Here is a 23,314-nt window from a genome sequence, read left to right as displayed (position 1 = left end):
TGTTTACATATCTATCCAGTTCTAGTATTACGTTATCCAGTTCTATTGTCAAAATAGGGTCTGATCATGCTGAAGAAAATATTTTAAATGTATGCAGCAATGGGGGAGTAAAGAACGGAGGAGAAGGACTTACATATGAGATTGTGCTTATGTATTTTGTTTTGTATGAACCTTGCATCATAGTTTTATGAGTTTCTTGCACACTGTTGATTTTGAGTAGCATTAAGTGGAAACCTCTTTCTAACACCATAGAGTCGTGTGGATTAACACGTTTAGTCTCTAATTATATCTTTAAGAGTGAATGTAACTACTGCTCCGAGATGAGTTGCTTTTTGGTCAAACAACACAATATTAAAATCTGGAGATTTTCTATGACTTTATTTACAATTCATAGAAAAATGTTGTTTATTTCACGGCAAATCGACATCTGTTAGCTACATGAAAATAAGCTATTATTGATTATAACCCCACACTATTTAATTAAAAACAACAACATCACTTTAATATCTCCATATCAGCTTTAAAATTTTAGCATAACTATTAAAAATATCAGGTTGAAAACTTTCTGCTACAAGTGTAGAAATACACCTCCCAGAATTCCATCGGCTTCCTACACACAGCGCATGCGTAGTCGGCCTGAGCCATTATTTTGTCCTCCTCAAGCTTTAAATGAACAACAGGCTAAGCGCTCCCTGAAATGAATTAAATATTAATTCACGGAAAGAGATTTTTTTTTTCTCCCTCCGTCCTCACCGAGAACATACCATGGAGCGTGTCGGTCAGTAGCTCGCTGTCTCGCCGGGCCTGTTCGGTCCTCCGTTGGGCTTGAAGGCCGAACACGGTACGCGGGGTGACAGCCCCGTTAAACGGCAGCAGTTTGGGTGTTTATCTGCTCGGCTAGCCTCTCAGCTAGCTTCCTAGAGAGCAGCGACGGGAAGCGACGAAAACTGTAAGGACTGATAAGTTTGGAAAGACAGAGCTGTGACTGTCGCTCTGTCCGACCCGGCAGAAGGGATGGCACACCTTGGAGACTTGCAGAACCAGGTACAGAACCTCCCGCCACCTTTTCTTATCCTTTGTTTAGTGAATTCCTGTGGCTGTCAGGCTTTTCAGGAATAAGGTTGGGTGGGGGTCCGAGACATCGGGGCACACGGTTAAACCAATTGTCACAACATGTACCATTTTTATTATCATCACATTTTGCAAGAAACGCAAGAATGCAAGAAATTTTAGACACTTTTGTAAGATAATTTAAAATTCAATGTGCTGTTTTATCATTTAAATTCTCAATAATTTTGCATTTGCAGTTGATATATTTGTACGCCGAGACAACCTCGAAGCTTTGAGTTTATTTGCTGCTGTTATTTCAAATGTTTAATATAGTAATGTAAAACAGACATAGCTAGTCATATTTTCTATTAACATTTTGCAGCACAGCACTGCAGCATATCGAATATACATTTAAGGTAGCAATAGCAGTGTTGCTTTCTGTGCTTTTTATGTCAATTAGACACAAGCTCACGGTACACACACACACACACACACACACCCAAACATAAGCACTTTCATTAGCATACAAGATGCTTAGATTTGTCTGTCACTCATCCAGAACACCAAGCTGGACCCGGAGGAGTACTTCACCAAGCAGGAGCGGATTGGAAAGGGTTCTTTTGGAGAGGTTTACAAGGGCCTGAACAACCGCACCAAGGAGGTGGTGGCCATTAAAATTATTGACCTGGAAGAAGCCGAGGATGAAATAGAAGATATTCAGCAGGAGATCACAGTCCTGAGCCAATGTGATAGTCCGTTTGTTACCAAGTATTATGGATCATATTTGAAGGTGAGATAATAAAAAAATAACACACACACACAACAGGCTACATAAAGAGCCTCGCAATAATATAAGTTTTTCACATTTCATGTCACAACTACAAACAATAATGTCTTATTGAGGCGTTTTATGAAATAGACCAGGGGTGTCAAACTCCAGTCCTCGAGGGCCAGTGTCCTGCAGTGTTTAGATGTGCCACAGGTACAGAACACTCTTTTTTTGTGTAGATCAGTTCTCCAGAGTCTTGCTAATGACCAAATTTTTCTATTCAGGTGTGTTGCAGCAGAGGCACATCTAAAAGTTGCAGTTTGACACCTGTGAAATAGACCAACATTAAGTAGCACAGAACTGTGAAGTGTCTTTCCTTTTCAAAATCCTTCATAAATAAAACTCAAATAAAAAGGTAGGCACAATTTTGTTTTCTGCCCCATTCTTTCTGATACCCCTAAATAAAATGAACTAGAGCAAACTGGCTTAAGAATTTAGTAAACAGAGTTCACCAGCGTGTAACTTAGCCTCAGCATAAATAATAATTGATCTGAGAATATTGCAGAGGTTTGCGTTAGGACTTTAGAGAGCAAACGGCTTTGTTGAGGCTAACTGTCACGCTCATGCTAACTGTGGAGGAGCTGCAGAGAACCGCAGCTCAGGTGGGGAAATTTACACACCATAAATGTGGAAAAAGATTAGACCAAAATTATGCTTTTTTTTTTTGTGGACATGCAAAATGCAAGGTGTGCTATAAACCGACACAATAACCCTGAGAACACCATCATCACAGTGAAACATGCAGGGGCGCGTCCATGTTTCCTCAGAGCTTTCTGCTTGATGTAAACTGGTTAATAAATGGCTAGCTAAAGGTGCTTTGTGGTAGTTTTTTAAAATTACTATATATATATATATATTACAGAACTTGAACCAGGTGAAGCTAAAACTGTCACTTGAAGAGTACTGATTAGACATTAGAGCATATTTACAGATGTTTTTCTTAAATGCAAAATGCATATATTTTCTATGCAGTTGTGGCTTAATTGCTGCTCTGAGCATGTTGTTCTTTCAGCAAGCTGCCTTTTTGTCAGTCTGTATACTCCACTTAATTAATCAATTACAAAATTATTTCAATAATTGATTAATCACAATTAATAGTTTCAGCCTGATTTTATTACACAAAATCCCAACAATCCCAATTGGGTTTTGGTTAACAAACCAAAAAAAATCAACAATTATAGCATAATCTAGACTTATTTCATGTGACTGAGGTCAAACTGTTGTGTTGACAGCCAAATAGACTTTAAAAGGAAACCAGATAAAGAGTTAAAATGAAATAAACAATCTAAAAAAAACAGAGAAAGAAGTATCAACAATTTATCCTTTCGTTAATATAAATGAATTATTATTATTATAATGAGAAACAAAGAAAATGTCACATCCAAAAATCTGAATAAGTAGAAAAGTAAAAAATAAGTCTAATTTATGTGGTTGTAACCTGACAGAAAGTTGAAATAACAACCAGGAGATGGATTGTAAAGCGCTCAAAAACAAGTTAAAGACAATGTGAAACAACTGTCAGTTAATACTCTATTCTTTTTTTCCCCACTGTAGGGGACCAAGCTGTGGATCATCATGGAGTATTTAGGCGGAGGATCTGCTCTGGATCTGGTAAGAAGTTTTCTACGTCTCACACAGCCCGCTGTTGTTGCAGCCAGACTGAAAACGAGAATCCAAACCGTCCCGTCTCTCGCCGGCCCAGCTCCGCCCCGGACCTCTGGAGGAGACCTACATCGCCACGATACTGCGGGAGATTCTCAAAGGCCTTGAGTATCTGCACTCGGAGAGGAAGATTCACAGAGACATCAAAGGTAATGAAAGACGTGTGACTACCGCGTGGTGCTGGCCGAGTCCGAACCAGATGCTTCACACTCAGCCACGCAGTCACACTGCACACATTCTTCTGCTTGATTTCACAAGCGTGTGTGAGGTTGTAGCATCGCAGCCGTCTGTAGGTGCTAAACATATTCACGTTGGTATTTTATTTTTATTTACATCTCTCTTTCTTTTTTAAATTGACTTTTTTTAGCTTTACATCATGGTACAGCATTATTCTCTCATCGAAAACATACCTGGAGTGTTGCCTTGATGTAGAAATCCATTCATCTCCCCTGGCAACCATTCAGCTGTGTATAGCACCTAAATTACAAAGTCAAATTTGAAACATGAAGTGTTTTTGTAACAACTGATGGCATGTCTGAAAAACACATAACTCTGCCCCTTTAAATGTTTTTCTTTGTTACTCGTAAAATAGATCGATTGTAGTAATCCCACAGTGACAAAAGTGAGACATTTAATAAGTTGGACTATTAGTGTGTTTAATATTCCGCAGAAAAATGAATGCATCATTTCTCCCTGCTTCTTGACTCCTCTGTAGAGTGTTTGTGCTTTTTAGTGCTGAAGCCACAGATTCAGTGTCTTGTTCTCAGCAACACGTTTCAGGGATTGCATTTGTCTCCACTCACTCTGCTCCGCTCCTCTGCAGGGTTTCTCTCTCCCCGAAGAGTTTAGTCCTACAGCTTAGTGCTCCTGTTGAGACATCTGAAGTGAAAGATGTGGATCATTTAATTTCATCAGCTCCTTATGGTGGGTTACAGCTAGCGAGGAAACATGATGTCTTAAAATTCAGTGAGTTGAAAGTAGGAAAAAATGACCAAATGTGAGGATTTTGCCATCTTTCTCAAGGGTCAAATTTTGATTTCTTTACATTTGGGCCATACATGCACAGCTATAGCTTTTATGAGATTTTCCTTCCTTCGACCTTCCAAAAATGATCAAATGGCTGCATGCATTTTATTTCTTGGTGCATGCAGGAGGCGTTTGTTTCTCTCTGGAATCTTCCAGTGACTAAATATAAAAGCTAGGGATTAGCCGACTCCCAACCGGGAGAAAAACACACTTAGTTTAAACCAGTACAAACTAGAAAACTAACTCATGATAAACTTTTAGAGTGCCTTTAATCAATATTACTTGCTGTTATATATATATAGAATATTGATATGGTTCCCTCTTAGGCTATTTTTATGTGAAAAGGTAAAATAGTTTTTTTTTTTTATACTTTGGTATAAGGGCTGAACAGACTGCAGTTTTCTGGCCGATCACCGATCTTTAAAAAGCCTGACCTGCAGATTCCCATTTTATTTTATTTTGTCTGAATGGTTGCTAGGTTGGGACACGGTGGGGTTACTATTGTTAACCACAGGACGTGGGCGGGGCTAACGGTCAGTTCTTTCTCACAGCAGATCAGAAGTGGACAGAACCATTAGCTGGTATTTTATGGCCCTGGTATTTATTGTTCCTCCCTGACTGGGTCTGCTGCAGAACATGCATCCAGATACTGTGGTACGTATCTGCTGTAAACCTCCAAGCGCTAATGGAAGTACAATAATACTGTTACCATGGAGACTAAACGCTGGATGAAGAAGAGACCTTGCTGACTGATTTCTTAGGCAAGAAATCAGTCAGCAGGGAGCTGTGTAGCAGGGAGCGCACCATTTAAAGGGAGCCATCTAGATCCTCTATCTCTACGTCCTTTGTTTAATTTTATGTATTTAAATTGACATTTTCCGTATTTATCATAGCCCTGTATTGTTTATGATGAAGTGTGCCACTGATCAAATGAGGCTGCAGCAGTTTTACTCCAGACCAAGTGTTTGCTGGTGACCCAGTTTCACCATGGAGCATTTAGAACCTCTGTAACGGATAGCAAAGGCTAACCCAGCTTATTGAGCTCCCTCTCTCCCTCTCTTTTTCTTTCTCTCTCCCAGCTGCCAACGTGTTGCTATCGGAGCAGGGCGATGTGAAGCTTGCTGATTTCGGAGTGGCCGGCCAGCTGACAGACACCCAGATAAAGAGGAACACGTTTGTTGGCACGCCGTTCTGGATGGCGCCGGAGGTCATCAAGCAGTCGGCTTATGACTTCAAGGTGAGAGAGGAGCAGCAGCAAACGGCAAACACAAGCACCGTGACTGACATTTGACGTGACAGAGTTACTGCTACACACGCCGAACGTCTCTTTCAGCTTTGCACTTCTAGAAACTGAACTCAAACTAGGTGGTAAACGTTATATTTCCACTCTTGCCTCAGACATGCTAACACAGAAATATGCTTTGATCTGAACTACTTGACTGTAGGTTTAAGGTTGAGCCTCTGTTGGTTTGGACACCAGGAAGTTAGCTTTTACTCACATCTGATTCAAACTCCCACTTCCTCATGTTTACTGAGGCGGCGGGTAGAAAACTCTCTGAGGTTACTTTCACCAGCAGCTTGTTTTTCTTGCCCCTCCCGTCCATAAAAGCCCAGTTTTCAGAGTGCACGACTGACAGCTGTTCAGAGTTTCACACTTTAAATGCGATCGGTGCAGCTCCTCCAGAGGTACCACAGCAAACACCACTTTATGCTACCATAAACTAGCACCTTGTGCTAGTTGAACTGTTCTGAGAGAGATGCTTAAAGCTCAGGATACTGTTCTGGAACCTAACTCTGAAATGAAATGAAATCTCAGAGACAAAATAAAATATTTAAGAAAACAAAAAAATCTATCACAATAATAATTAAACATAAAAAACAAACAAAAATCTGGGTTTATACTGAAACAGTAACAGATTTTGTTCTGCTTCTGTACAGTAAAGGCTGATGCTAACTCTAAAATTTAAATGCACGCCACACTTTTCAGGTTTTTGTTGCATCAAAATGTTAAAAACATGTTTCATCATCCCTCTGTTTTGCGTTGATTTATTACATAAAAATCCACTAAAATACATCATTTTCCTGTGTGTTTCAGTGTGGGAAAACATTGTGGGTTTTAGATTTGAAGTCTCGTTTTTAGTTGCAGCGCGTTTTGTGTCGCATGACGTGACGACATGTTTCTGCTCTGTTTCAGGCCGACATCTGGTCCCTGGGGATAACGGCCATAGAGCTGGCTAAAGGAGAGCCGCCCAACTCAGAGCTGCACCCCATGAGGGTCCTGTTCCTCATCCCCAAAAACCCCCCGCCCACCCTGGAGGGCCCCTACAGCAAACCTTTCAAAGAGTTTGTAGAGGCCTGCCTAAACAAAGACCCTCGTTTTGTGAGTCCAACAGTTGCGTCCGTTCTTGAAGCTCATAATTCTGGAGCTTTTCAACGTGGAAAAGGAGAGCTTCGCTAATTAAAACGTATAAGAATTAGAGATGCACCGAACCAAAGTTAATATCCGTATCGGTCTGATATTGCAAAAATTCTAGGTCGGGCATCGGTGACAATGTGCCCAGTCTATTCAGTCTAATTCTATGTTTTGTGCTCTGAGTGACGCCATTCTTTATTATTTATTTGACATTATACCGTATTTAGAATTTCTAATTTCACTTTCTGAACCATTTCAAAGAAAGTTTGTTGGAGTTTATTTTCTGCATGTTTGACCGAGACAGTCAACCTATTGTGTCTGTCAGTTTCAGTTTCTTTATTATTTATTTTACATTGACTGTTCTACTCCTAATTGCACTGACAGAACAAATGAAAATTGTTTTTACATGTTTGACCAAATGTACGAAGCTGTTTGTGTATTTAGGTGAGCTATACTGATGCAGTTATGAGATTAATTTTATTATTCAGTACCTTTATGTCCGTGTTTCTTAAAGAAAAAAAAAAACATTTTAAGTCAATTCAGTACCTCAGATATCTGTATCAGTATTGGCAGTGAAAAAAGTGGATCGGTGCGTCCCTAATAAGAATAAGTAAGTAAATGGGTTGTGATTCTTCGTCGTTTTTTTACTCATGTCCTGTCTGCACAGAGGCCCACCGCCAAAGAGCTCCTGAAGCACAAGTTTATCACGCGTCACACCAAGAAGACGACGTATCTCACAGAGCTGATCGACCGATACCGGCGCTGGAAATCCGAGGGACACGGGGAGGAGTCCAGCTCCGACGACTCAGACATGTTAGTGCCACCGTGACTCTTAAGAGCATTTCTGGCTGCTCGCGGAATCAGCAGCGTTTCATTCTCCTCCATCTCACAGGGATGCCGACGGTGACGTTGAGCAGACTCCCGTGTGGAACTTCCCTACAGTCAAATCTATAAGCCAGCTACAGCAGGGCTACCCACAGCCGGACTCAGAGGTGAGGCGTCCTGCTGCCACACATGGCAACCAGCAGCTGCTCTGTCAGGTCGCTCAGCTCTTTGCCTCTCCCCTTCTCTTTAGTCTGGAGATTCTATGAAACGACAACCTAAGTCACAGTGCTTGTCTGCTTTGGTGACGCCCATATTCAGAGAGGTAAGTCACACTCCTCCTCCTCACAACTGCAACTCATTGACATAACCAGACCAATAACCAGTTATTGACAATACTTCTCTTCCCCACCAGTTGAAAGACAAGCGTCGGGCCAGCGGAGGTGGAGTAGGAGCCATTGAGGAACTGGAGAACGCCTTCAGCCTGGCAGAGGAGTCCTTCCCAGGCATCTCTGACCGTCTGGTCACACACATGATGGAGAGAGTGTGCAGGTGCCACCGGCGCCACCGACGTTCTAAAACCGACGTCACGTCTCTGACTGTAACCTGCTAATCCGCGTTCTCCTTTCAGGTTTACTTTAAATGGTAACATGACTCCATCTTCACGGTGAAACCCCCTACTGGATGTAACGTGACCCGGCCTCGTTTTTTTTTTTTTTTGTCCGTCTGTCCCTGAACACAACAGCTCTGACGACCACAAACAGACCACCTGTCGTACCACTGCCACCTTCCTTCTACACCCTGAAAGAGATCTTATAATTAGTTACAATTAAATATTTTTACAGTTTTTCTTTAAGAACGAAGAGTATTTAACACTAAAACAAAAAGGACAAAAAAACATAAGCCATGCCATTTAGACCGTTGTGTATACCTGTTAGTGAGAAGAAATCTACTATAATAAAGACTATTGAAAACGATCTCCTGTCTTTCTTGCACTATGTACCCTACTATCACCATGCCTACTTTTATTCATAGAAACTCCATTAAAAAGGGACATGTTGACATTACAAAATGAAATTTGTTCAATGCACTCCCATTTTCTCCCTCCTCATATAGTGAGCTGAAGATTTGGAGCATAATGATTACTGATCACCGTCATATTTAGGGGCATCTAGTGTGAAATCCCTGCGTCATTAAAGATAACTAGAAACTTTGGTGTCATGATTGATGGTATTTTCCAGGTTCAACCTTCAGTTGCTATAAAAATGCTTCATATGTATCAAACACGACTTAAAAGAAATGTGTTTAATTTAACACCTTGAAACTGGGCCTCTGTCTCTTTAAATACTCCCCTGAAACTTCACATCAGCATTCATAATGAGCTCAGCAGATGCGCAGTTCCACCAGGTGTTTGCTAATTGCTGCTTGCTAGTCTGAAGGAGCCAAGTGGTGGGTGGGCTGCTCTGTTTGGAAGCTTGGAAACTGCAGCACTGAGGTGGAACTTCGTCCTCGTGGGCGGAGCTAGGTCCACCCAGGTGTTTCGAACCGCTGAAGGGTTTTAAGGGAGATTAAAGGATTACTCAAACATGCATGAAAAAAATCAATTACTCGGGTGTGTTTGATAAGGGAATGACATAACATGTTAAAAAGAAAGTGGATTTTACATAATACTGGCCCTTTAAAGGTTCGGTGCTGTTTGTGTGATGAGTCTCAGTCGGCCTGATGGGGAAACATGCCCTGCACTATTTTAAAGATAAATAAAAATCCAAATTACAAGTGAGTTTGTTGAAAGTTTAATAAACATTTTTTTTATTCAATATATGCATAAAGAACAATATTTGGTACTTAAAATGTTGGGTAGAAACAGCACGAAAGAGGAATGTGGAGAACCCAAATCTTGGCTGGTTTGAGGAATGTTGGGCCCCGCCGGGTCGCCTCCCGACCCCAGAGCTCTCAGCAGCTGGGATGAGTTCAGGGTTAAACCACCACAATTCACCACTTCCATCTAAAACAGAATACACTCACTGCTACTGCTGCGCCACGTCACACTTCACATGAGAGTAAAAGCACCCGGTTAGTTTAAAGCACCAAACAGACGTCACGCCTCGATACTCCAGTCAGGTGCACAGGAAGACTGTTAGAAGCCTCAGCTTAACCACAGTGAAAGGCAGTTTTAATATGGCTACACTGATCTGAGAACAGCACTACTGGATAAAAACCTGACTTCAACTATGCCTGAATAAAAACCTTTTGACTTCTACCTGATGAGGCTGAATGCTTTTAAACTGTCGCCTTCTGAACGCTTACATGTTAGAGGATGGGACCAGTTAGAGAGTTTAAACTGGGTAACACTGAGCAGGATAGGTCCTATTAAATGGAAAATTCATATGTGTAACATTAGGTTAAAAAATGGGGGGGTTATAGGCATTTTAATAGTTCCCACCATAGTGGACTCTCCCAGGAATTATTTTTCACAAACCTCTGAACAGATGCAGCAAAACTTTGGCTTTCTGAACAGAAGTCGTCCACAAATTAAATAAACGTAACAGAAACATCCCAGAAACGTGGGCCACCATCATAGTGAGATGGATGGCTCGACTTCATCTAAGCATATGTTAAAAAAAAGGATACATAAAAAAATAGAAAGAAAATAAAGTTTTATATGTAAATATATAAACATAACACTGAGTATATCAAACTAAATGTAAAAAAAAAAAGAAAAAAGAAAGAAGACGACCTCAGATTCTATCTGGAACTAAACATTAGGGGTCAGTTGGTCAGCGGTTGAAATCCACCTGAAAGGAGACGATAAGAAAGTTACATCGCTATGGGAACAGAAACCAGAGCGCACTTCCTGGTTTGATGCTTACCAAAGACGATGTTTGCTTGTGCTTTTTTTTCCTCCTACACGTGTTGACCATCTCCCTCTCCTTGGTTCTGCATTTGGGCCTGCATCTTAGCGATCATCTCCTGCATTCTCCTCAGCTGCATGACACAGAACATCCAGAGATGTGACATGGAATCTGAACTTAAAACAAGGAGCGACAAAAAAACCCTGCAAATCGAACACATCACAGATCCCCGACACCTGACTAACATCAAAACGACAAAATCTACGACTGTTCAGACAAAAAGCAAACTCAAATGATTGTGTAAAAACACAAATGGACAATTGGTTCTTACCATTATAGTTTATGGAGACTATCTTAAATTAGCTATAATGAAAGGACTTGATTGATTTTCCACTTGAACCAATTACCAGCCAATCAGAGATGGAAGAAAAAATTCAAACATAACATGAATAGAGAAATAAATCCTTCATTCAGGTGAGCTGTTGATAATGTCTTTTTTCCCCTGAGAGGTCATGTACCATTAGTGGCTCTAAATGATTTTTATTCAGCTGGACTGAGGACAAAAACGTCCGTTTGGATTATAAACGTTGCAGACTCCTGGTCCGGATCTTTTAGTTTCCATCTGGCTCCAAAGAATCCGGCTTTTTGTTGTGGTGGGTCTGTTCGGTTTCACAGGAAATCAGCTTTGGCCATGAATCCGACAGGATGGCCCGATGCCATGCAGGAAACGGCATCGAATGAATCTGTGTTACTTGAACTCAAGGTTTCCATGGGAGACGAGAAGGATGGGGAAAACCTCCAGGATTGTTTCTAGGCCAGTACTGGATAAGTTTTTATATCGTCACCTTCCTAAAATATTGGCATAAGTATGACGGCACATTAGGGCCACTGTATATAAAAATAGAAGAGCAAATTCCTACAGAAAATCTCACATTTCTGAGCTCCAGAAATCGAAAATTTGCTAGAAAAAAAATGTCTGAAATCTCTGATTTTTTCTGGCAAATTCTCAGTTTTTTCAATGTATAAGTGTATTCACAAAAAGTATGGCTATTATGAAAATAAAGATAGAAGTATGCATGAATAATGCACAGACTCTAACCTCAGCCTCCTTCTCCTGCAGAATCATGTCCTTGTCCATTTCCTCTGGCTCCGGGGCCTTCCTGCACAGGTGAGACAACTTCTGTCATGCTTCATGTTACTGTTGGTTGCCATGGAGATGGAGAGTGAAGAGAGCCGAATTACAATGAACAAATAATTTATGAAGTAATTACTTTAAATGTGTTAATTTGTCTAAAACTGAAAATAAATACAAAAATAATTGGATAAAGAATTAAATGTTTTGATTTCAATAAAAAGAAAAAAACTTGAAATAATTTATTCAAACATGAAATTATTATATCTAGTTTTTTAAATGAAATCAAAACATTTATTTGAGGAACGTGTGATTAATTCTACATTTAATTAATAATTTGTGTATTTATTTCCAGTTTAAAAACTAAATTAAAGATTAGAAATGTACCGATCCAATATTAATATCTGTATTGGTCCCGATAATGAAAAAAAACCTCTTGAACGGGTATTGGTGAATGTGTGCACAAGAGCAGGTCTATTCAGTCTAATTCTATGCTTTGTGCTCTGACATCATGCCTTATTACTTATTTTACATTATATTTAGAATCCCTATTTTCACTTTCTGAACCATTTAAAAGGTTTGTTGCAGTTTATTATTTAAATCTTTGACCAACCTAATCAATCTATTGGTTTCGTCAGTTTCAGTTTGTTTATTATTTATTTTACATTGGATGTTTTACTCTGAGTGAACAAATGAAAGTTGTTTCACATGTTTGACCAAAGCTTGTGAAGCTGTTGGTGTATTTAAGTGCATAGTTATCAAATTTATTTGTAATTCAGTGCATTTATGTCTGTGTTTAAAAAAAAAAGAACATTTTAAGTCAATGCAGCCGTGTTTCAGTATCGGATCGTATTGGCCGATACTAAACCGCAGATATCGATATCAAACGTGAAAAACTGGATTGGCTCATTCCTAATTTTAATAATTGTTTCATAAATTAGTCATTCATTGTAATTTTCCTCTCTTCACTCACCATGGGCTGCATTACCAATATGTAATATTTTATCCGAACACAAAATAAATGAAGCTGAAAGCAGTAAGCGAGGTTAATATGGTGCCATTTGCTTTGTGCACTGATTTATTTATTATTAACACAAAGTCTGCTCAGAAGCACTATGCGAGGAAGCGCTCGTTACCCAGCTTTAAGCAGCTTTAGGGAAATAAGACAAAAGCCACATTGAGAGAGGGAAAACGGTTAGTGGGTTAGTGTTCTTGTTGCAGAGGGAAACGTTTGTCTCCAAGACAAATATCTAAAAGAGTCCACAGCAGGAAGATCCATAAGAAGCAGTAATTAGTGCCGAAGTCCGGGGAACAGCTTGCCTCCCCTCTAATGATAAAAACATTACCTCCCCCTCGCCACAAGTGGAGACCAGCACAGCCATCAGTGGACAGATGGCGGAGCAGTCAGACAGCAAAAACCACTTCCTGTGGTTGACGTCAGAACACAGAGCTACACCAGCTCGTCTATTCAAGGGTTAAACCATGATGGAACCAAACTATGTTGCACCACACACACTCACCTGATTCTAATCTACAGACACCAACTACACATGCTTTGTCATCAACAGCAGAACTAATTCTTAAAAAAAAAAAAAGTCTACAACTCATAGCATCGGTTCTACATACTGTACTGCTACCAAAGGAAAATGGATGCAGCTAGCTAAAAAGTTAGCTGTGCTAACCCTAAAGTAGTTTTGCTATTGCTAACGTATTATTTAGCTGTAGGTAATGCTAAAGTGCTAAATTCAACCATGTTGATACCCACCAGGTATCCATAGCTGCGTTCCCGTTCAGTACAGAATTGTGCAAATTGAAATTACGAAAATAAATTTGCTTAACTGAAACGTGCCAGTTTAGAAAAAAAACTCATGTTTATTGATTAAACGATTTTTCACTAGGATGAGATCGGTTTTAGGCCAAACTGAAATAGATGTATTCCGCAAAAGTGCAGTAGAAAAACTTTTTTCGCATCGCGAGTCACGTGATCAACAGCCGGATGTTACTACTGGCGGAAACAATGAAGAAGACGACAGGAAGTGGTAGCAGGACGATGGTTTGTTTATGTGTTCTTTAGACAATGTGCAGTTGGCTTTACCAAGGCTCTCGGTTTATAAAACGTTGTGTTCCATTCCAACGCGTTGAATCCAGGTTAACATCCGTGGCTGCCATTATTTTTAATGACTTATCGCGTGAACTAGCTTATTCACATGGGATTTTAATTTCATTTTCATTTTTAACTGAAATGCAGCAACTGCGAAATTGTGTTTTTCCCTAACATTAGCAGAATATCGACAGCTTGTGAACCCTAGCATGTAATCGGTGGAGGTCTGCTGTTTGGAGGTGGGGGAGGTGAGACAGAGCAGGCAGACAGACAGGTACGTACGCAGGAGACATAGGCAGAACGTAACCATGGGAGGACAACCTGCCACCCCGCTTGAGGCGGTCCGAGCGGAAGTTCTCATAGTGCAGGTCTTGGGTCACTTCCTGCAGGTCCTGCATGTGGGTTCTGTGGGAAAACAGCCACCAAGTTAGGAGCTTCACAGATATTTACACAGACTTAGGCCGGATGGTTTTCCCTCTAAGGGAGAAACAAAGATTTGCCGTCTGTGTTTCTTTAAGATGGCAGCAGCCTGAAGTCAATGGAGTCAATTATGCAATGGGAGGAATGTCGTCTTCCCCTTTTCAAGAGCTATATGCTACTAGCAGAGTAACAGAGTAGCAGTTTGGTCCTGCTCTGCTTTACTGTATACACTGTTTTTATTTCTTCAAACAGTGCATACAGTATGTAACAAAAATCTTGAGTATACAAGAGGCCAAAATTTAAAAGATGAAGCTTTACAATCTCAACAAACACCCTTGCCGGATTCCAGGTACTTCCAGAGAATTTCCCAGAGACAAATGTTAACAGAGTTCAAGCACCTTAAAAAAACAAAGTGTTGAAATGAGCACAGTAAAGACTCTCAGATTGTTACTGTCCGAAACATCTGGAAAAACTATCATTTTGTAGAAATCCATAATTGTAAAAAAAAATTAAGGAAATCCACCAAACAACAAGAATTAGATGTAGGTATATCATAGGGAACTAAGTGTGTTGCAATTAATCTATTAATCACATGATAAATTAAAATGAAGTCAATGATGACGATTTTTTTTGAAGAGCAAATTTGCTTACAGAGACTTCATAATTCATATCATTCATGCTTTTGCTTGTGTGTGGTTTTTATTTCTGTTTTTTATTTGATTATTTTTGGGTTGTTGTGTTTTTATTCTGGGTATTTGTGATAGATTCCACAGTTCCAGCGTGAAGTGTTCTTCACAAAACGAAAGGTTTTTTTGTCTTTAAGAGAATGAATTTGCATTATTATAAAATTCAATATATTACTTGAAAATGATCTCAAAGCAACAACATTATTGTTTATCACAATCATTTCTGGGACAATTTATTGTCCAGAAAAATTTGTTATCATGACAGCTGTAGTTTCAGCTCTTTGCTCTCTTACATCAGCATGGTCCGCAGCTTCAGGAAGTCGTTGTGTTCCGGGTTCTCCACCTCCACCACGCCCCACGGGTACAGGCGACCTCTGACCTTCTTCCCCTTGGCCTCAATCTGCTGGTTGGAGCCCACCACTGCAAACGGGATGCTAGCCTAAACAAGAGAAGTCGCATATCATGTTAAAATGGAACGCGTCCTGAAGTGAAAAGATGACTTTAGGCATCTTGATACTGAATGTGATCAATGAGCTGCAGTGTGGAGAATCAACAACCTTGAGGATCCTGGTCTGCTCTTTGAAGTCTTCATCTTCATCCGACTCGGCGTCGGGGAGGTGATAGATCTTGATACCGTGCTCATCGATCTCATCAAGAATCTTAGCATTATTAAAAAAAGAGAAGGAGAAAAACAGTGAGTTATGAAGCCATTCCAGATACAATTCCCAGTTGCTGCGATGGTGAGTCAGGAAGTGGAGCCGTGGCGAACTCTTTACCCTGCGCTTCAGCCTCTCCCTCTCTCTCAGGGTGAGCGTGTCGGCCTTGGCGATGACCGGAACCACGTTCACCTTGTTGTGGATGGCCTTCATGAACTGGACATCCAGAGGTTTCAGGCTGGTTTGGACAGGAAACCAAGATGTCAGCAAATATTAGAGAAAAATGATTCTGCACCGATTGCAGTTTTCAGGCCGATCACTGATTTTGTTTTCTTTCCCAAGCTTTCCTTAACATAGCCAAACATACATGATCAAAACTCAATCAAACAGGAGTCGTGGTGTACATTTAACATGTAAATAACTCAAACTGCAATACAATTAGTACAAAGAGACAAATCCTGAGCAATTTACCACAATATTTTTTTTCTATTTAACCTAGATCTTTTGAAATTTTGCAACCTACCTGGAAAAGTAATTCTTTCCATCCCATATAAATCACACATGATCTGGTGCCAGTCATTTCAGCTTTTCAGGCCCTGATCACCAATCTTTAAAAAGTCTGACCTGACGGTTCCCATTTAGGCTGATACCAATTTTTCCGTCTGAAAAGTTGCTAAACATAGAAACAAGGTTGCTAAGATGGTAACAGTGGGTGAGTATTGTTAACTGAGCGCATGCAGATGTGACCTGGTGGGCGGGGCTTACAGTCAGCCATCTGTCATTGGCTTTAGGGGACAGTGGCTGATTTTGCAAAGATACATAAGATGGCTTTCATATTTAAACATCAGCAGATCTCCTAAAATTAAGAACATCGGGCTGACTTATTGAAGCGTTTACTCTAACATAAGCGGAGTTTGCATGTGTGTCTGTGTGTAAAGAGGCACACACCCGTGGCCCAGAGGGGAGATGAAGTAGAAGCAGCAGTGAACCCTGTTGTCTACAATGTGTCTGCGGTTTAGGCCACTTTCGTCGTGGAGGTAGCGCTCAAACTGGTCGTCGATGTAGGCGATGATGGTGCTGAAACTGGATCAACAGAAGGAAACATTGGCAATAAAATCTGAACACAGAGCAAGTGAAAATTATATCTACTCATTAGATGTTAAAGTGATTTCCTACCAGTCTTGGCTATTGATGGCGTCTCCGTATCCAGGAGTATCTACTACGGTGAGGCGGAGCTTCACCCCTCTCTCCTCTATTTCTACGGTCGATGCTTCGATCTGAACCGTCCTCTCAATCTTTTCTATTGCAGACAAAATACAATGCAGGTGGTATAGGACTTTAACTGCAGATTTAAGATGGAATTAAAAGTGTGTGTAGGTGTGTGTGTGTGTTCTACCTGCTGCCCCAGGGATGACTCTTTCAGGATAAAGATCAGTAAGGAAAAGGCTGTTGATCAAGGTGGATTTTCCAAGCCCAGACTCACCTTTAAGCAAAAAGATAACACGCTTTAAATACGTGCTACATGACATTACCTGCAGAAAAAATTAGGTTTAACGAGAAACGGCTGAGAAATAAACAGAAATAACTCTGGATGAGGCCTCCCATCATGTAGAAACACAGGGCTGATATTCTAAGCCTGGAGGGCCACCAGGCTTTATTTGCGCCCCCACAAGGTTGAGAATTGTTTGTTCTATTTATTTTAGTTTGGTTTTGTTTGTTATTATAAGGCTTTATAGTCCATGTTTAGGTATAGTTAGTAATGTCTCCCGATAGTACATAATTACCTAGTGATATTTTCAAATTTCCTGTCAACTTTAAACATTTTTATAACTCAAAAACATGGAATGCTGCTGGATGACTGACCTGGTGCCCCTACGACCGGGTTTAACAAGTTTTAGTTTCAGGAAAACCTGAAACATGACACTTTTCTTAAATTAATACAAATCTTTCCTATAAATCCTTCCAACTGCTGAAGAAACAGTCGGTGGCATAAAAGGGGAGCTTAGGAACACTTATAGTTTTTCTATATTTTGTCTGTGTACTCCAGTAGCCAAGCAACTTTTTTGTAGAAGCCTAAATTCAATTTTGTTCATTCAGACTTTAGGATAAGTTATGTTCATATTTCTTATTATAATTTATTTGGATAAAAATGATGACTAGTTGGATCTATTGCATAGTAATTTTACTATATTTGGATACACCAATGTCTTGAAAATTTGCATATCCAATTGGAATTAAGGATTTTAGGGTGTGGCTAACCAGAGTCAGTTGGGCAGTTGGAGTGGAGCCACAGTTTTTTGACCTCACTCTCTTTCCTTTTAAATTGTCGTTTCTCTTTATTTTTCGTGGAAAGGTAACCTTTGTACCGTTTTTATTATTATTTCTGAAGTAAACCATTCAACTATATTAAGAGGATCCAGTCCTTTTTTTTGTTTTGTCGTTTTCGTCATCAAGTGGACCGAATGGGAAAGACGGAGAACGTCAAGCTTATGGCTCCTTTATTTAGGAAACTATAATTTTGTTTCCAAAAACAGTTCTGTATTTGTGCAATGTCAATAAAGTAAGTCTAAGTCTATCAAGCACATTCCAAAACCTTGGTTTAGTCACAACCCAAAAGGTCAGACCCTGAAACTGTCCCTAGATTCCACATTCACAGACGATGCTGAAGTGAAACCATGTTTCAGTGTTCTTCCTTCACTGCTTTTTACAGAACGTAGAAGTGTGCTTCCTCCATTACTGTCCTGACAGCAGCAGAGATTAATGAACTGACTATTGTCTGACTCCACTAACCCAGATGACCCAGACTAACTAAATCCAAAAATGTATCAAAGAAATAAGAATATATTCAATTCAGAAACTCTTTTTTGCTGCTAAATTACCGAATAAACAGACATACGAGCTCAACAACTAAGAAATTTGTTGCTTTTAATGTTTTTCAGGTTATTCAACCATCAGACTGGAGCAAAGTTCTACTCTACCCAATCAGCTTTCCATTGTTTCAGAACCTCCTGATCATTCATGGAGCTTCTTTAGAAATGTAGACTGTGGACGCTAACATTAGCGTTGGGGACATCTGTGCTGCTGCTACATGTTTAGCATCGAGACGCTGTGTTAGGCTTGAATAGCTTCACTGATAGGCTAACTGCTTTTAGCACAACTTGAACACATCAACAGTGTTTTCCAGCGCCCCATCAGATCGCTTTTGGAAGCAACGTTTAACCCCCCATGAGTCAAGAGAGACGGTTTTATCATCCATCACTGATGTTAGGTGATGTCACTTGTGTTGTCATTATTATTTTTCTCAGTTTCTCCCTTTCATATTTCACAATTTATCAATACATGTTCTACAATTTTTATTCCTTCCACATCCTTCACGTTTATCATTATTTTTTCCTCCCAATTAAACATACAATGTCATTTAGAAAGGCATGACCTACTCTTAATCTCATTGTTATTATTTCTTCCCTTCTGTTTCTCTCACTAATATTTTTAACTAACACTGCCTTTGTGGTTTGTGACTCTGGAGGTAATTTTAGAACAAACCTTTCACTCATGGTTTCAGTTAAGTTTTGCTAACTGTTGCTGGGAACAGATTAAAGGTCATTTGCTGCACCGCATCGCCGGTGGAGAACATGAGGAGAGGAAACAGAACCGCCAGATAAACATTCACCCACAAAACTCTCTTTCACGTTTTTTGTTTTCATTGAAACGTCATCACTGCTACTTGTCAGGAAGAATAATAAGCTATGCTGAAAAAACAGGAAAAGTCTATTTGCTTATGATCCAGATTCCTGCTCTAGATAAGCACTAAGTGAATATTCTTGCAGTGAACAGAGCAGAAGGCCTGGCTGTGTGAATCAGTCCCTCGAGGCCGACAGGCTGCATTCCTCTGGTTTATTTTAAAGCAGAAGGATGAGCCGTGTTCGGGGTAGTTTCTACGCCCCCCCCCCAAACCCCGGTCTTCCTCCACTTTCCCAACAATCCCAGAGGTTCACACGGACACACACATCAGGAGTTAACACCGCCGCTCAGCCCGGCTGAGCAGCTACATTCATGTGACTCGAAGATATGAACAAAAGCTCAAACTACCCAGTGAAAAACTTGCTATCACTATCGCTCCTCAGGCCTGACAAAACCAGTTTCGCACAACGGGAAGTAACAATATACTCACCTACAACCATAAGGGTGAACTCAAAACCTTTCTTGACTGACTTGCGGTGAACCTGATTCGGAAGGTTGGCGAATCCAACGTACCCCGGGGTCTCTGGGTTGGTGAACTGCCCCTGCTGTGAGAGTTCAGGGAGAAAGTTAGGACTGTTCCAAAACAACACAGAGGGCAGAGGCCTTCTACATTCTTGTTGGGAGTTAGATCCAGACCAGAATATAATCAGGCAATAGTATGACAGCCAATTAGAAGACCTACATCTGCCATCACAGAGGAGACATCGGCTTATGAAATAACATTTTATTTACAGAAGCACAGCGGCTGGAACATCTCTGCATCATTTCCAAAAGACATTCCCTGTTCCCAAAGGCCAAACACAATGAAGACAAAGCTATGGATATCGCTCCTCCCTCACTGAGCTGCATGTTTCCAGGTCAAAACATAATTAAAGTGTGAATTCATTCCAGAGAAACGAGGAGAAGTTGAAGTTTGACCGCTTGGTATTGTAATGCAGATTTTACGCTTGACCAGCCAGTCTAACATTTTTCCAAATCAGTGAACAAACCGAAGCCAAGCGCTAAAAGCATTACTCTTCAGTGTGGATGTTCAATGCTGAGTACGCCATATTCTGTCTATATTTGCGTTTCCTTTGGCCATATAATTTGACATTTTGAAAATAAATATGCTAAATGGAAAGGTGGCAATTTTGGGGGAAAAAATTATTTTTTGATAAAAAACTTTGGCATTACGGTGAAGTGTATTTTTGTTTTGCTTTTTTGCCAGTATCAAATTTGGTTTATTTCACAAAACTGCAATGGAAACACTTTCTTCACATTACACGAGTCACATGATCAACAACCAGATGTTACCGCCGTAGAAAACCACAAAAAAAGAAGACGACAGTCGAAGGATGATGGTGCTGCATGTTTTTTAATGACTTACTGCATGGACAAACTTATTCATTTGCGATTTTAATTACGTTTCTTATTTAATGGAAAATACAGAATTGTTTTTTTTTTTTCGACATTAGCAAAATGCTGACAAACTTTTGCGAATTATTTGCAATGGTAATGCAGCTGGAGAGGTGTTGAAGCATGAAGTCAGAGGAAGCACAAAAGATGTAAGAATCTCCTGGAAAAGAAGCAGGAGTTTTCAGCTGCTGCATTTAAACACTTAAAACAGGAAGCTGAGAGTTTCACAGCAAAGTTCAATCCAATATTTAGTCCAAATCCGTCTGAACATGCTGGATTACTTATGGATTCAACGAGGTGCTAGTTTCCATCTTGAAAACGTTAAACTGATCAATTTTGTCATTTCTACCTGTTAAACAATAAACCAATCATGCAAAAGTCTACGGCAATGGACAAAATCATCTTGGGTAGAACATTGAATTATAGAAAATGGTAACTGGACCACACTTGTTCTGATCAAGTGCAGCAGACCCCGAAGCGCTTCATGCTATATTCAGCTAGCATTCAGTTGCTGCGATTGCAAACAAAAACTAAAAACAGACTTCAAGGGGGTGAATATTTATGCACTTTCTATGCTGTATGCATACTTTCATCTGTCATTTTCACTTTGACATTAGGGAATTTTTTAGTTGATCATGATTGATTTGTAAAAGCAATGAAAGGGTAAAACATCCAAGAGGGTGAATACTTCTTAGAGGCACTGTTCCTGTTTGAATTATACAGCAAACACATTTTTTTCTCCTGCTTTTTGTCAAAGAAAAATCTGTAACATCAGTATTTGCTGGTCAAAGTGCTATGAAATCATTGGAAATTGGCCACAGAAATCTCTGATTGGTGGTTTTTTTTTTTTTAAAACTCTTGTATCGTAACAGATCCATTTTGCGTGATTTTACAAGAAGTTGTTTGGTTTGGTCATGAGACCTGCGCAACCCAGCATGCAGTTCTGATTCAGAGTGAATAAACTGGAATACTTAAAAACCTTATCAACTCAGGCACAAGGAGAAGCTATATCAGGTCGATCTGCCAACGAAGCAGAGCAGAGCAGAGCATCACGAGAAGTAGGAATCAGGTAATGCCCGCACCTCGCGAGGTCATGAGATACAACAAGCCTTGACATTTCGATGGCTCACCTTTGTTTTGTCCGCCTGAGACATTTTTTCTTTCCTCCTTGATCAACCTGAAGAAAAAAATAATAATTAACAGACTGCTTAAAGAACAAAGTGACTGAAACACCATTAGTGCTGAAAATGCGTCCTCACGTTTCACCTCTGAGCCATTTCCTGCCTCGCAAGTTATTCATGTTGTCAGTTAAAGTCTTCAGTGTATGAGAGACAGGAAGTCTGCTCAGAATGGCTGAGAGTTCTGCATCTCACCACAAAAAGCTGCTTCCCTCCATCGCAGCTGCCTCCCCATTCCGCACTACGACTTTAAGCCTCAGAGACTGAGATATGCCTCTTAAATTAATCCACCCATCCCTGTGATTTGCTTCACGAGCCTTTCTTCTGTGTATCTGATTACTGTAATCTTGTATACTTGATCAAAAACAGTCTTAATGAGCTGAAGCTGGGATGTGAACACACCCACATCGAGAATCAGAGGCATATAATGTTAAAATAGACGTGGAAAATGACATTTATCTTCTAATGCGTTTGAAAATACTTGTAGTTTGGTTTGTGTGGGGGTTGAGTTAGTTTCATTTCGGCTAATTTAGTTTAGAATGAGCGTTACTAGCTAGCTAATGATGTAATGCGCACTGAAATTAGCCGGGTAATTAGCCCCCAGCTATTTAGTTACACTTATGAAGATAAACCATCGTGGTTATCGAACTACCAACTCATGCTAATTCTTCATTAGGCTGTTCTGCGCCGCGTTAACCGACTTTATGTAGCCGCGTAGCTTCTGGTGCGGGATGTTATCTCGTACGGCTAATGTTAGCGTCGTCCGTTCACCAAGCCGAGATTAACGCCGCGCCAGAGACACTCGGTGATAAATAAGAGATGAAATCCCGAACAGTGTCGGGTTAACTTACAGTGTGCCAGCAGGGAGGGTGCTGAAGAATAAGACAGAGGTGCGGAGGGAGGAAAGACGAGCTGCCGAGGTAACGCAGACTTGGCGGACACCTCGAATTCTTCAGATTCCGGTGCAAAGCAGCTTCCTTTAGCACAGAGACCACAATGCACCAGGAGGGAGAGCGGAGCCGTCAGCAGCCAGTACGGTTAGCTCGGTTCTTACCGTCCTGGACCAGCTACAAGCACATTATAATGCAAAAATATCGGCTCACTCATTTAATTGTGTATTTTGATTTTTGTATGGTCCTTAAAAGTATGGCATTAGAGTTATAACATTTTAACAAAAGGAAATTTCCAGCCTGCGCTGGATACATTTCTGAAATTCAGCTCAGTTTGTAAAACCATTATTCATTATGCTAAAGCTTGTGGGACTTTTTGGTTTATTAGAAGTAAATTGCAGTTCACTATTTTACAAGATACCTATGTCCATATTTATGACTACAACTAATAATTTCACAGA

The 23,314-nt window shown here is 40.2% G+C and overlaps 2 protein-coding genes across 4 annotated transcripts; one reads left to right on the top strand and one right to left on the bottom strand.

The window, feature by feature from the left end:
• Window positions 1-633: 633 nt before the first annotated feature.
• Window positions 634-8,779, top strand: stk25 (serine/threonine kinase 25). 2 transcript variants are annotated; one of them, XM_005802361.3, is made up of 11 exons: window positions 634-1,044; window positions 1,610-1,840; window positions 3,434-3,490; window positions 3,582-3,690; window positions 5,647-5,804; window positions 6,762-6,947; window positions 7,648-7,793; window positions 7,873-7,972; window positions 8,056-8,127; window positions 8,218-8,354; window positions 8,434-8,779. In XM_005802361.3, exons 1-11 carry the CDS (start codon window positions 1,015-1,017, stop codon window positions 8,471-8,473), a joined length of 1,266 nt encoding a protein of 421 aa, XP_005802418.1. In that variant the 5' UTR covers window positions 634-1,014; the 3' UTR covers window positions 8,474-8,779. The 2 variants fall into 2 exon arrangements, with proteins under 2 accessions (XP_005802418.1, XP_023190975.1); XM_023335207.1 differs by having other exon boundaries at window positions 8,218-8,779.
• Window positions 8,780-9,579: 800 nt separating this feature from the next.
• On the bottom strand, window positions 9,580-22,968 carry LOC102231585 (septin-2). 2 transcript variants are annotated; one of them, XM_014470013.2, is made up of 13 exons: window positions 22,815-22,968; window positions 21,916-21,962; window positions 19,821-19,935; window positions 17,046-17,132; window positions 16,826-16,949; window positions 16,598-16,732; window positions 15,770-15,887; window positions 15,551-15,652; window positions 15,287-15,432; window positions 14,170-14,292; window positions 11,754-11,814; window positions 10,673-10,787; window positions 9,580-10,597 (listed from the first exon to the last, which is right to left on the bottom strand). In XM_014470013.2, exons 2-12 carry the CDS (start codon window positions 21,937-21,939, stop codon window positions 10,707-10,709), a joined length of 1,116 nt encoding a protein of 371 aa, XP_014325499.1. In that variant the 5' UTR covers window positions 21,940-21,962; window positions 22,815-22,968; the 3' UTR covers window positions 9,580-10,597; window positions 10,673-10,706. The 2 variants fall into 2 exon arrangements, with proteins under 2 accessions (XP_014325499.1, XP_014325500.1); XM_014470014.2 differs by having other exon boundaries at window positions 14,209-14,292; window positions 22,815-22,966.
• Window positions 22,969-23,314: the final 346 nt, after the last annotated feature.

This window comes from Xiphophorus maculatus, chromosome 6 (assembly GCF_002775205.1).
Source record: "Xiphophorus maculatus strain JP 163 A chromosome 6, X_maculatus-5.0-male, whole genome shotgun sequence".
NCBI lineage: Eukaryota > Metazoa > Chordata > Actinopteri > Cyprinodontiformes > Poeciliidae > Xiphophorus > Xiphophorus maculatus.
Note: the sequence above shows the minus strand (reverse complement) of the source record. Positions and strands in the feature narration are given on the sequence as shown.